This window comes from Fusarium keratoplasticum, chromosome 7 (assembly GCF_025433545.1).
Source record: "Fusarium keratoplasticum isolate Fu6.1 chromosome 7, whole genome shotgun sequence".
In the NCBI taxonomy this organism is placed as follows: Eukaryota; Fungi; Ascomycota; class Sordariomycetes; order Hypocreales; family Nectriaceae; genus Fusarium; species Fusarium keratoplasticum.
The window spans coordinates 255324-269455 of record NC_070535.1 but is presented as its reverse complement, the minus strand read 5'-3'; the positions used below and the strand labels follow the sequence as shown (position 1 = coordinate 269455).

The 14132-nt window shown below is 51.8% G+C and overlaps 4 protein-coding genes and 1 pseudogene across 5 annotated transcripts, besides 1 other annotated feature; 1 reads left to right on the top strand and 4 right to left on the bottom strand.

The window, feature by feature from the left end:
* Positions 1-839: 839 nt before the first annotated feature.
* Positions 840-1550, top strand: NCS57_00921700 (uncharacterized protein; the record flags this gene model as incomplete). The annotated part of the gene is made up of 1 exon (XM_053058998.1): positions 840-1550. The coding sequence occupies one exon, from the start codon at positions 840-842 to the stop codon at positions 1548-1550; it is 711 nt and encodes a 236-aa protein (XP_052911069.1).
* A 622-nt stretch (positions 1551-2172) lies between these two features.
* NCS57_00921600 (C2H2-type domain-containing protein) lies at positions 2173-4368 on the bottom strand (the record flags this gene model as incomplete). Its single annotated transcript, XM_053058997.1, has 1 exon — positions 2173-4368. One exon carries the CDS (start codon positions 4366-4368, stop codon positions 2173-2175), a length of 2196 nt encoding a protein of 731 aa, XP_052911068.1.
* A 1308-nt stretch (positions 4369-5676) lies between these two features.
* On the bottom strand, positions 5677-9463 carry NCS57_00921500 (annotated as a pseudogene). The gene is made up of 2 exons: positions 9240-9463; positions 5677-9181 (listed from the first exon to the last, which is right to left on the bottom strand).
* Positions 5677-9463: a sequence feature.
* Positions 9464-10261: 798 nt separating this feature from the next.
* On the bottom strand, positions 10262-11976 carry NCS57_00921400 (MFS domain-containing protein; the record flags this gene model as incomplete). Its single annotated transcript, XM_053058996.1, has 2 exons — positions 10262-10458; positions 10506-11976. The coding sequence occupies 2 exons, from the start codon at positions 11974-11976 to the stop codon at positions 10262-10264; spliced, it is 1668 nt and encodes a 555-aa protein (XP_052911067.1).
* Positions 11977-12661: 685 nt separating this feature from the next.
* Positions 12662-13568, bottom strand: NCS57_00921300 (uncharacterized protein; the record flags this gene model as incomplete). The annotated part of the gene is made up of 2 exons (XM_053058995.1): positions 12662-13375; positions 13434-13568. 2 exons carry the CDS (start codon positions 13566-13568, stop codon positions 12662-12664), a joined length of 849 nt encoding a protein of 282 aa, XP_052911066.1.
* Between the last annotated feature and the right edge of the window lie 564 nt (positions 13569-14132).

The following is a 14132-nucleotide window of genomic DNA, read 5'->3' as shown; positions in this document are numbered from 1 at the left end:
CCATTCTGCTGCGCCCACCTGAGACTTCTCTATGAAGAAGCTGACATTTGACGCCTAGTACAGTAGGCCTTTTCCTGGTGTAATGGAATTATTCGTTCGTTATTCACGTTATCAATTGCTGGCTGACCTGGTTCAGACACTGACTACGTGTGATACACATATCAACGCTGGAGAGCTGCCCACGGTGATTCCGAATCAGGCTCGGGTATAGCCTCTCCCAGGGCTGTGGGCCGTAGATCGTACATTGTAACCGGGCGAGTAGTCTCGGCATTTTGAGAGCTGGAGAGTTTGTCAAGGTGGCACCAGCAATTCAACTAGACAGACGACCTGTCTCTGCTTCGCCCCCTCAGTGGTAGTTTGCAGCCAAGGGAGACCCCTCATCAACAACAACAATGTTCAAGCCTCGTTGTCTGGTCGGCGATGGCGTTCATCGCTGGGGAATGACACCACTTTCAACAGATCTGGTCTCTAGGTTTGAGCTGAAGCGCCACTTGACAGTTCGGAACCGTTTGGGAATAAGATTTTGGGGTAGTGCAGCATCAGACTCCTTTGGGAGTCTAGGGCTGACAAGATGAAGCGCCACCGGTAGTAATGTCTCGGCAATCACATGAATCTCAAACACCAAGGCATTTTTGCTTCGAATATTGTTGTCCTACTGACTTGCTCTATCAACAAGAGCCGACAATAAGCATAAAGGCCGGATTACAGGAAGAAGATGCCGAGGTGAGTATTCCTCGACTATATATTCGCTCATCCTAGCCCTTGTCAAGTTCGCTCATCTTCTTCAACCCAACAACATCTACACCATCATCACCTCTGCTTAACACTCAATCCCAACAATGAAGACCTTCTTTGCCCTCCTGCCTCTTCTCAGCTGCCTCTGGGCTTCCCCTGCCGTGGCGGATGGCCTCTCGATCTTTGATGACGACTCCATCCCTGTCGTTGACCGACCCGACCTGGATTCCTTCACCATTTCGCGACGTGACGAAGACACAGGCCTTGAGAAACGAGCACTGAACCTGGAATACATTCTCTTGGATGTGACCTTTGATGGCTACAATCAGGGCAACTGGCAGTCTTGGCGAGTCAGAGGCGAGCTCCTCGTCATTCGACAAATCCCATCACCGGGAACCCGCAATGGCGCGAACCCGGTTGATGTGGTCATCGGAATCGGCAGCCCAATTGTCAGCCCAGTTGCCGGAAGCATTCGATACACCACCAACAGATATCTCAACGGCTTCATCGGTGGCAGCAGGGACATAACTCGCATCGACTTTGCGCGAGTGTCTACCACGGCCAACTCAGTGACAGTTTCGGTCGACACCTCCATTGCCGCCGCAAACCATCTTTCAGTCTTTAACGCCAGAAGCGGAGCTACTGCTAATGTCTATAACCCAGCCAGCGGAGGCTTCAATCTTGCTTTCTGGAAGAATGGGAAGGTGACGGGTAACATCGGGTTGATAGGGCGATCACCCATTTCTGGAGGGCAAGCTCCCTACAAGGCCACCATCAGTGGTCTAGTAAAGCAGAAGGGAAAGATATGGCTTTGATATAGCGTCAGGCTTTGAGATCGCGGGGGTGCTAGTGTGTTGGTCAGGGCCCAGATTGAAATGATTGAGAGATGTAGAGGTGTATTGTGGATGTGTCAGAAGCAGCTGCTGCCAACGCTCAGGCCTTTCATACAACGCGGTATGCTATCTTCAATGTTGAAAACCTCGTTACACCAGTTGTTCTTTCCTCCAGGTATACTTTATCATGTTACGAGAGTCACATAGCCACAGCTGTATTTATCAGGCGGTCCTACGTGCATTGTACTTGAGCAAGCTTGTCCCGCACGAGTCTCAACCTCAGCCTCACTCTCTAGTCCAATACGGTTTCATCTCATGTTAGCTAGCTGTTACTACTGCAAGGCCAAGGTCGACATTCTAGAGACGGCATAGTGGGCATTCAAACATGAACAAGCCGTACGTTTGGGGAATCGTTCTGGGCTCTGGGCTGATCCTTCTTGACCCCGAGCCCCAGCCGACGAACAACATGGACCCCTTTTTCTTGTGGCATAGTTCTTTGCGGAGAAGTTCGCAGGGACAACCAAATACGGGGTGTCTGAAGAGAACCGGGAGATGGTTACTTTTGACGATGGGGTTGAACTTGATTAAAATTTAAATATTTGCTTCAAAGACGACTCTCCAATAACTCTGCGACCAGAGAAAGTGTCTCGCCCATAATATGAACTAGCTCATATACCTGAATACCCTGACAGGTTTCAGCCCAAAGCTTCACCGCGGCGATGGCCAGCCGTCGTATCCGGTTTGGGTAGCAGTCCTTTGGCCCTAGGCCATCATGTAGATGCGTCTCTTCGATAAGGCGTTCAATCATGGAGAGTAGACGCCTCTCCTCATGCCTCAGACCGTCTAGTCCTCTTGAAGAGACTAGGTTGAAGATATTTTCAAGCCAGTGCGTAAGAAGCAGCGCACACGCAAAGTTACTAATAGCATGCTGGACACTCCAATGACCCGTTCGGCCTCGGGCCACAAACGCTATCCCAACCCTCACGGGAATTCTCAATGCGTATATGGCATGGAGAACAGCTTTGTCCAGGTGTGCGGAGCCAAGTAAAATGGGGTTTCGATGCGGTTCAAAGGCCTGGGCAACCACTCGGGGATCCCGCGAGTTGAGAGCGCACTGACTGAACAAGTCAGCTCCGAGATGCACATGGGCCAACCGGAGGATGGCGGTTGAGTTGAAAGCCAATGGTCCGTGGACGGATGAGGGATCCAACGCAGACTCAATGGCAGAATCCCAGCATGTTGACCACGCAGCAAGAGCACCGTCGTAAAGCTGGATTGTAGAAGGCGAAAGGCTTGACGAAGAGCTCAAGAGAACTGAGGCAGCTTGTCTTTCAAAGTAAATCTGCACCAACAGGGCCTGGACGAGCATGTAGTTCCCGAATTCAGCTGCCGAGACTTCCTTGGCAAGTGACTTTCCAGACAGCAACTGTTTGAGACAGCTTCGAAAGTCCATATCATGGACATTATGTTTGCGGTGGAGGCGGTGCCAGGCAGCCGGACTAGGTGCTTTGAACTCTGCTTCAGAACACGGAAGCATGAGGTTGGCCTCGGAGGTGGTGATTTGGGGTGGTACGTTGAAGCAGATGGTCTGGATATTGAGCACGAAGTAAGCAGATAATAGCGTACGTCGCTTTGCTTCTTCAAGGGACCAGTCCTTCCAAGTCTTGTGTCCATCTTCCACGGGTGGATGGCTCAAGCCCTCGCGAGTAACCGCCGCAAGTTGGCTACTCATGGCCAGCGCATCCTCGGCAAATGGTCCATCAAGCCAAGACATGGTCATCTGGAGGATCACCAGAGCTTGTACCAACTCGAGATCGAAGACGGGAGTAGGTACGGGTTGTGGCGTCACCCTTGGTCGTGCGGATGCGTCGTGCTCTCCAGAGGAACTATTAGGCAGCTCGGCATAGCGTGGAAAACTTCGAACCAGGCGGGAAGTAGACTCTCGGCGACGTTGCTCAAGTTTCTCGGCGATGATTGACTTGGCCAGAAGGATCATGGCATACCCGTGCGTATGCTCAAAACCATAGAACGACCCAGTAGCGGCGAGCGAAAGCAGTAAGACAGGCGCCATAGTCTCCACGCAAGATGTTGGAATATGTATGAAAGGGAGATGGGGATGGAACCCACGAATGTAGCTGGCGACATATCGCGATAAGGTCTGTCGGCATGGGAGGGTGAAGGACTCCGGTAATAGATGCTCATGCTTTGCAACCTCGGCAGTTAGTTTACTGAAAGCAGCCGTCGACACTGCCCACGGATTAGACCCTATAACGTCGTCAATAGCATCCAATGATCCGCCAACTTCGCCTCCGCCCCGACTCCTCTGATCCACTGGAGTTTCACGATCGAAGACGAGCGACTCAACCACAGAGTCCTGGGTTTCCTCTCTTGCAATGGCGATTTGTACTGGGGCTGATGGTTCGCGATAATCAGCGCCCAGAACACTTGGAACTGTCGCGACCGGCCCCCTGTCCATTCCACCGTACCCATCGGATACATTGTCGATCATTGGTGTCCGGTAGTCTAGCGGAGAAAATACACCCATAAGGTAATCATTTATCATGCCTGTTTCATGGGAGAAGAAGTCGGTCTCAAAGCCCACCAGTTGGGTGAAGTCGACTGCCGTCTCGACGGCCACATCCATCTGGTCATCACCAGACGTTGAGGGGCCACCATTACTTGAGAGGGCATCAGGGTTGTTATTTGAGGGTTCGTAAACAGGATCGTGTATAGAAAATTTCCCCATCAGTTGTTCTTGAGGTGTCTGGGTCGCAATGTTGGAGACACTGGCTTCAGTCATGGAAGGATGGTACTCAAAATTGGATGAATTCGTTCTCCCGTGACTGGTATCGGCAACTGGGGGGGAAATTGCAGTAGGCTCGACTGAAAAGGTTCGAAGCGCGGACTGAGGCGGTTGATTGGTTGTAGAGCCTCTTCTGTTGTCACATGGATTGGCAGCAGGGTCTGAACATTGAGACAGTCGATAGTGACGGCTCAGAAGGTCCCTAAGCACGCACGCATTTGTCAACATCACACTCTTCAACCCGTGTCATTGCGCAAAGGCATTGGGAATGACGGACTGTCTAGAGAATGTGCGGCCGCAAGAACATCCAAACGGCCTCTCCCGAGTGTCTATATACTTAGCATTTAGATACACAGTTAGAGGATGCATAATACTTGCGGGTACGAATATGACGGTCTAAGTGTTCTTGCCGTTTGAACTCCTTGTTGCAGTATTTGCACGGGGCCACACGGAGTCGCGGTCGTCCTTTCATGGCGCAAAGGAGGCCGTCGCGTTGAGATCGCAACGTGATTAACGCGTGGGGGCGGTGCCGTAAGCCATACCCTTGAGAAAAAGGGCGGCAATGTGCATGAGAGCTGTCGTATGCAGGCAAAGAGGATGAGCGGCACAGAGTAGCGAATTGGTCAGGAGGTGGAGAGGCGACGACAAACATGATCCGTTCCGGTGGACCGGGTTTTGCGGGGAGAGTTGAGATAAGACCCGGCCCGGTTATCGATGGACAGGGGTAGGGGATAAGAATCAGCGAATGAATCAATGAGAAAAGGTGGGCTTGCTGATCTTTGCCCAGAGCGGTTGACACATCCCAGCGCCACGAGACGACTGACGGGCCATACTCAACCTGATGACCATGTTCTCAGAGATGTGGTTCAACTTGGCTTCGCGGGGCTCTCCTAACGTCACAGATCCTCAAGTGTTGAATATTGAATCATAACTGGTGCTCTCGGTTCTATACGGCTCCAACTGAAAATACCCCCTTTTCGATATGAGTAGCTATAGGGTAGGCCACATGTACGACGCGCTTCTCTTGAAAACTCAACGCTGGTTGCGGTAGCAGCCGATGTGGTGTGGAAGGTCATGGATCAAGAAAACAATGCTCATGGTGCTCTGGTCAGAATACAATGTTTCAAGGCCATTTAAATGGTGCACAAAAATCCGCATCGTGGTTATTACCATAGCCCGCAACAACGGCCTCTTACGTACCGAGGTACTGACCATACTGTGCATACCATATTGTGCATCACCAAATGGGGGTTGTTTAGAAATGGGGAAGCAGAAAGCTTGAACAATCTTTTGAATAAAACTATCTCAATCCTGTCTCCGGGCTGTCACCACCGTTGTCCCGGGACTCACAACGTTTCCAGGTCGCTTCTTGATCTTGACAACTACCGCACCAGCCTCATTCTCACCGGCCACCAGGTTGATCTCCATCTTCATTGCTTCAAGCACTGCCACTGTCTGTCCCTTCTCCAGCACATCACCGGGCTCCACTAGAACCTTCCACACACTGGCGTCTACAGGGGACTCAATCTTGACCGTCTTGCTGGGATCATCTTCTTCTTCATCACCTGCGTTGTTGTTGGCCGACGCCTTTGCCGCAGTCCATTCTTCAAAGAGTTTCTGCTCCAGCTCCCCCATTTCCTTGGCTGCTGCAGACTGGCGGCTTCGCCAGGCTTGATAATCCGGATCGTGATTTGCTGCGTCAAACTTGGCGATGTACTCATCCATGTCGAGCGTTGTTTCGGTCACGTCAAAGACGTATCGACCAAACTCGAAGTCGCGCTCTATTTGATCGTACTCCTCCTCAGAGACCTCGTAGAATTTCACCAAGTCGAGGTGATTGAATAGCCATGGTCGCGTAGCAGAGAATCCCGGGCGATTTCCAGCTGTGTCCCATGCACCCAATGTGCGACCCATGAGTTGATAGCCTCCCGGGGCAGCAACGGGGTATATGGCCAGCAACGAGCCACCCAGACCAACGGAGCCGCTTGGCGTATAGGCTCGGCTGGGGTTGTACTTCTGGCCTGTGAACATGTATCGAGGATCAAGAGGGAACAAAATCGGTGTTCCAACATAGAAGCCAACGGCCACTGTCAGCCATGGGGTGTTGAGCAGCGAATCGAAGACGTTGCTACGACTTTCCAGAGCGTTGCTCTTGCGAATATAGTCAACATTGTCTGGCAAATAAGCGGCAGTAGGTCTGATGTTGGCCATATACCGCTGGGCAGATTCCTCCAGTGACGAATGATCGAGACAGATGGGAAGCCGGACTTGTCGAGTAGTAAGCTTGATGCCGGTTGTTTCTCCAATGCTGCCATCAAGGTCGATGAGCTGCTGGAGGAGCTTGGTCCGATCTGTTTGAGACGGATCAAAGCGTACCGTGAGGGTGGCAAAGTTGGTATCACTGCGGACACTCGGGAGATTTGCAGCCACCAGCTGTTTGGCGAGAAGCTGGACGCACGCTGTATTCCGTAGGTCTGCAACTTGCTCGCCGTATTCAACGATGATGCTTGTGTCACCTCCTTGACGATATGTCACCCGAGGATGAGATCCTGAAGGTGAAACTTGATGTAGGATCGAAGACGTAGCTTCCTCACCAAACTCAATGTCCAGGGAAGGCATCTGACTGGCATCTCCGCCTCCTTGTGCAAGTTTAAGCAGAGCCTGGAGATACGCATTCTTCCTCTGCGTTATCTCCTGTGACTTATCATAAGTCGTCTGCCGGAATCGGATCGTGTCGCCCGGTTTCAGCTGGCCAACCTTCCACATCTCACCTGAGCAGAGGGTTGTGGGACAGGCAAAACCTCCCAAGTCCGGACGGTCATGGGCAAAGATAATGGGGGATTCGCCAGTGAAGTTGACTCCCCCGTTTGGATACCCGTAATCGAAGACGTTTGACGGATGAGATCCACCACCCCCTCCCGACGTCCTAGCCCACTTCAAACGTGGGCCTTCTAAACGAATACCACTGCGACCGCTGTTGTGGCTGACGATCCAATCGGTTTCGTACAATGTCTTGCGGCCTTCAGGAGTAAGAATGTCGTCAGAACCGTAAGGACCGTCGAGACAATAGACGCTTTGGTTGTTGAAGGTGGGTATAGCCTTGGGTGGCAGAGAGAAAGATGTAGCTCCAGCCGCCCAAGCTCCTGATTCTTTAGGGAGAGCGAGGATGTCGTTGACCTGGAGCTTTCGCCCCTGAAGGCCACCAAATGCAAGCTCAGGGGCAGTGGCCTTTGAGCCGAGAAACTCGGGTATCTCCGGAAATCCGCCCTTGACAGCCAGATATGTCCTCAGGCCAGGCCCAGAGACTTTGCCAAGCTTGAGTCTCTGGCCCCGCTTGACAATGATTCTGGACCACATTGTCTCAGGTTTTCCATCAAGGGTTAGAGGAAGCTCGGCACCACAAACAGCAACGATGGCTGCCTCGTGAAACAAGAGCTCTGGGCCAGACAAGGTAGTCTCGAGAAGCTCAACTCCAGGATCGTTTCCAACCAGGATGTTAGCGGCTCGGGCACTGAGATCGTCCATGGGGCCTCCAGGGGGAACTCCGTGTCCAACGGTAATCCGGCCTGGGTAATCCTGGATTGTCGTAAACACACCGGGATCAATGACTTGCAATGAGCAGGTCTTGAACTGGAAGGTCGCAAGAGAGTTGGTCAAGGTGTTGCCACTGATAAACATGTCCGACTCGATGACCCGCGAGAGGTATTCCAAGTTGGACTGTGTGCCTTGGAGGGCTGTATCAGCGAGCGCCTTGAGCATCAGCTTCTGAGAACCCTTTCGTCCATCCGGGCTATGGACCATGACTTTGCCGATTAGAGGGTCGTAAAGAGGCGTGATCCGTTGGCCACTTCGGGCCCACGTGTCAACTCGCACGCCCTTACCCTGGGGCCAGTGAACGTGCTGAAAGACACCAGGACTAGGAGCAAAGTCGTGAAGTGGTACTTCTGCGTAAACCCGGGCTTCGATTGCAGAACCTAGTGGCTGTGGTCTTCCAAGTCCCTTCAGAACGTCGGACGGAATTCCGAGCTCACCACCATGTTCGTAGTCGGCTTGTTGCAGCATCAGGTGAACCAGGTCAACTCCGTAGCATAATTCCGTAATTCCATGTTCGACCTGGAGGCGTGTATTCATCTCAAGAAAGAAGAACTTGGCTGTTTCGTCATCGACGAGAAACTCGACGGTCCCTACACTCTTGTAGTTGAGCTGGGATGCATAGTCGATAGCTGCTTGAAGCATCTTCTCGCGTAGTCCGGGGTGTCTCTCAACAAAAGGGCTGGGACACTCCTCAATCACCTTCTGATGGCGCCGCTGGAGGGAACACTCTCGTTCTCCGAAGGCGACCACAACTTCACCGTTGCCCGCCACCTGAACTTCGACGTGTCGTGAGCGGGGGTAGTACCTTTCCAGAAACACACCACTGTTCTTGAAAAGAGTGCTGGCGCGGCTCTCCACCATTGAGAAAGCCTTCTCAACTTCCTGCTCGGTATGGCAAATCTGCAGTCCCATACCACCTCCTCCACCAGTAGCCTTGAGCATGATTGGGAAACCCAGACGTCGTGCAGCGTCTGTGGCCTCTTTAGATGACGCTAGGAGTGTGGTACCGGGGATGACTGGAACATTTGCCGCTTCGGCAATGGCTCTGGCCTCGTGTTTGAGGCCCATAGCTTTGATGGACGCTGAAGAGGGACCAGCGAATGTGATGCCCGCAGCGGCCACCATGTCGGCAAACTCGACATTTTCGCTCAAGAAGCCATATCCGGGTATAATTGCATCAGCACCCGTGCGTTTGCAAATGTCCAAGATGGCTTCACTATCGGGCCTGTGTTTAGCAACCAACGTTTACAAGCTGAGTAATGCCATGAACTTACCCGTTTGTATAAGCAGTGCTGTCATCTCCTGGCAAAAGTACTGCCTCGTCCGCCAATGTGGCATGTAAAGACGTTGCGTCTGCGTTTGTAATGATGGCCACGCTTTGGACCCCTAGCTCCCGGCAAGCCTTGATGCATCTCACAGCAATCTCGCCTCGGTTGGCCACCAAGACCTTGCGGATGTTGCGCAGCATGCCTGAATCGGTGGATCCCATGATGTCTGATACTGAACCATAAAGATTAAGGATGATACCTAATATCAGTGTGGCAAGCCGGAGATATATGATTAGACACGGCAAAGGAGAGTATGCATGTCATGTCTTCAAGCGTGCCGCCTATCGTTGCCCCAGTGGGTGCTATCAAAAATGGGGTACGTGTCTGCGCCCGCAGCTAACCCTGGCTGTACTTTCTACCCCAATTCTTGATCGGCGCGGGGTAGACAAAAGAGGAAATTGTCCCGGATCCTGGGAGTCTCTGGATTCACTAGCTGTTCCTGGTCATTCCATGGGGTAAAAAGTATTGCAAGTGCCGTGTCTCTGGCCGTGTGTCGACTGATGCATTCTAGCGTGCCCATGGCCTGGGTGAGAGTCGAGCCCCATGTCAAACCATGTCAAACGTGTGTAAGCCGACTGAAAGTGAAGCCATTCGAGACTTGATCACTTCGTCATGTGAGCACCCGGCCGCAGCTCATGTTTTCGGCGCCGACTGACAACTTTGCGATTGGCTTGTGCTCGCTGTGACGTCATGGTCCCTGTTGGAGGTCTCACCAAGTTCACAAAGTGCCAATAAACAGCCGTATTCTTCGTTGCAATAGATGATGACCTCTTCTAAAACGGCATTGATAACAAGAAGGACAAGGATTTCTGTGTCTTTCTTCTCCCCGTCACCGGTTTAATTGGACGAATAAAGCGAAGCGCAAGGTATTATTATGATAGTGACTGTAGATACTCGACTAAATGCACAACAATTCTCCCCTAGATTTATAACATCCAAACAGCTACGGAATTAACTAATCTCTGTGCTTAATGAGCCGTGGCACCATATCGTTCAACGAGATTCCAGTATGACTGGGCAGTCGAGCGTCGAAGAGTCTTCCCAACATAAATCATCACGATTGCGCTGCACCACAAGGCCAAGCCCAAGATGGCAATCAGCACAAATGCATACCGAAGGCCAAGATTCTCAATCATCGGGACGACAGCGTAACCGAAAGCAAAACCTAGAAACGTCAGTGAACTGCTCCAGAACCACAAGCTGGAGACTTACCCATCATGTTGCGGATAAGGATAGCTGAGACAAGACCCTCGCCGGCAACCTCCTTGTAACTGTCGAGAATGTAGGTAAAGGCTAGGTTGGAGCCCATTGGAAGAGTGACAGAGATGAGGCCTAGACCAAATACGATTCCGAACCAATGGATCTGATATGATGCACCAACTCCATAGAGGAGACAGCCGGCAGGGTGCGCCACGAGGGCAATGAGACAAGTCCAGAGACGCTGCTCAGGTTCCATGACGCCTCCATTTCGTCGCGCAAGGCGGAGGGCGAGAGCATCCGACATCCAACCTGAGATGAAGCAACCGATAGTGACGCCAACGACACAAGCGAGATAGCAAAGGCCGATGTTGTTTGCGCTAAAGTTGTACGGAGGGTTGCCGAGAATCAGGGCCAGCGAGCCGCCGACAACGTTGTACCAGGAGAGGATTCCACCGACGAGGAGGCCACCGAAGAACATGCCAGGAAACATGAGGAGGAGCTGGATGGGCAAGAAGAAAAGCTTGAAGGTGTTTGGTTGTCGTGAATCACGGAAGCCCCAGAACTTGAGCTTGTCGAGGTAGGTCCTGGTGCTTTCTGTTGACTCGAATGCGGATGTCTCGATAGACCTGGAGGTGGAATCTTCGTCTCGGTTGACTGCCCGTATCTTGGCCTCTTCGTCTGCACCGGACTTGGCGTCAGCAACCACTTCGGTGACATTGCCCGTGTGGTCTGGGTCAAGACCCGAGATGCCGCGAAAGTCTCCAACGTTGTTATGGCGGTAGAACATTGTCTCTTCAAAGAAAAAGAAGGTTACAACTGCAACGCCGGCTCCAATGAAGGTCAAGACATATTGGACCCATCGCCAACCAAGATCCTGCGCGACGTAGCCAGATGCCACGGGCGCCAGAAACGCACCGCACCATAGGGTCCAACTGTAAGCACCCATGTAGAAACCTCGGTCGTGCGTAAAGAAGATATCTCCGATGATAACCTCAATGAGCGTCTCCTGTGGAGAAGACACAATGCCGAGGAGGATTCTGTTGGCGAAGAACTCCCCTCTCGTCTGCACGTATGCTGTCCATAGGGTTACGCCAGTGGTGCAGATGATAGACACCATGAGGGTCAAGCGACGGCCGTAGTTCAGTGCAAGACACTGTGTAATCATTGTACCCCAGCCGAGAAACAGAAAGAGAAGGCCATTTCCCGTGCTGAGGTCGGCAACAGAAATTCCAGTATCGCGCTCGATGAGAAGGTACGCCGGCGACAGGCCCGAGATCATGGCAGCAACAAAGAAGCACCACGTCATAGCACAGATGATGTTTCTTGTCTTTCGGGGGACGCTCCATCGTAAAGGATCATCGGGATTGTCGGTGGGTTGGGGGACAAGGACAATGTCTCGGGCTTGTTGACCATGCTTGACGTTGAAGATGCCCTGAGCATCGACGAGTTGAACCGTACCAGGGATGGGTACTTGAGACGCCATTGTGGTTGCTTGGCGATGGCAATGAGGACGAATGGTGGGTTTGCTTCGTTATGTTGCAAGCTTGACTTAAGCAACTGAGCCAAAGAGCATCAAGGCTTTAAGTGGTTTCGGCCTTTGGGATGAATGACATGCATGCAAGGGCAGAGGAATGATCAACAAGAATGTCTGATGATGGAGTGCTGGGATGTTTGTGAGGTAGGCCGGGATATCCTTTTGTACTCGGCCTCGACCATTCTAGCAACGAGCCCTTGTTTAAGAGCCCATGATACTAGGGTATTACTACCCCGATTCTTTGCTCCCAGATGCCCGGGTCCTTATCTCTTAGGATTAGCGGCGAGACCTGATACAGTAAGGCGATATTCCCCCGCCTTGATAAAATGGCTTGGTTGGTAGGGGCGTGTGGGCCACTTGCGGTAGCCATGGTAGCAATCTTGTCCAATGTAGATAAGGACGGGTACAGGGGCTCAGTTGACATGAATTGTGGCCTGTTTACAGATACAAGCGTGAATGACTTACCGAGAGGTTGTGGAGGAATGGCAAGTCAGTCATGAGGCCTCAGCCAATTGATACCACAGTCACGCATACGGTTAATGAATAGGAAATCACGCATGTCGCGTTATTGATGTAACTTGATATACTAAGATAATGAGGAGCACTCCCAAGGTCTAACATGTGTGACATCCGGTCATAGGTGAGGCCCCACCGAAGCAAACTTGTCTCTGTTGGCTTCGTCAATTGCCTTTCGCACTGCTCGGGCATTTTCCAAGACTGTAGGTGCATCTGAATGAAGGCAGATGCTGAACGGCTTGTTTCCAAAGCCAAAACTGAACTGAGTTCCGTTGATGTCTTTTCCCGTATCCATTCTCGTTGCCGAAAAGGCACGTTCAGAACACAGCTCTGGCGTCGCAGCTCGGGACTTTGCAAATGGTAAGAGCTTCCCCTCAGGCGAGTAGTCGATGTCAACATATACCTCGCCCTGGAAGGGAATGCCCAGCTCGTTGCACATGGCTTCTTGTTCGGCATTTTGAGAGGCGTAGACCGGGACTTTGAAGGTAGCGCAGGCGTCCAGAACTGCTCTCATAATAGCCGTGTCTCTTTGCATGTAGAAGAAGAGTTCACCGTGAGGCTTGATATGAGAGAGCTCCACGCCTTCGGCATCAAGCATGGCTTTAAGGGAGCCTACTTGGTAGAGAATCATGGCGTACATATCTCCAGTATCAACTTCGATCTTTCTTCGACCGAAGCCAAACAAGTCTTGTAGTCCAGGATGAGCGCCTGCTCTCACGCCATGCTTTTTACACAGACGAATCGTCTTGAGCATGATCGAAGGGTCACCAGCATGAAACCCACATGCGATGTTGGCAGCATCGATCAACGGCATCAGCTCTTCATCAGGTCCCTAGAGAATATCTGTCAGTGACAAACGCCCAACCGACTTGAAACTTTGCAAGACTCACCATTTTCCACCGACCAAAGCCTTCGCCCATATCGGCGTTGATTTCATACTTGCGAGCCAGACCTGGAGCCATGTTGGCGGTGGAGATAACGGAAGCGCACCTGGTGATGAAAGGTGTGACGGTTTTGGTGGCCATTGTGGCGAAGACAAAGATGGCTCCAGTGTCTGTCGACCTCTTGTGGAAAGTCTTTGAAAAATACAATGTTCTGTGATACGTGATACATGTTGCCTGGTAGACTCAGACTAGCTCTCCCTCCAACAAGACGGGATGACGGCGTGGCGAATGTGGGTAAGGGGGTAATTGGGGTATTTCCTATTTGGGAACCACCCTATCAGTCGGAGAGCAGCATCGAAAGAGGAAATAATGGGGTAGAAAATGAATGAGTCGACAAGGGTCCCAGGGTCCATAACCTTGACGCCCACCATCCCGGTAGTAGAGTCGGAGCCGGAAACGCACGCAAGATGCAACCTCGGGTCAAGGAATTCTCGTGGGCACCAATCGCTGTTCGACGATTGTGTTCCTTGGAGCGTATCATCAGGTGGTACTAGCTAGTCAGGCATTCCCAACACATTGCATCACGGCATAGTTTACCTCTGGCTATCTAAGATCAGATAACGGAAGTCAGAAGCCATGCTCAAAGAGAGAGTTGCATGCATGTTGAAGAATGAGTACACCTAGAGACGAATACACCTAGTCCAC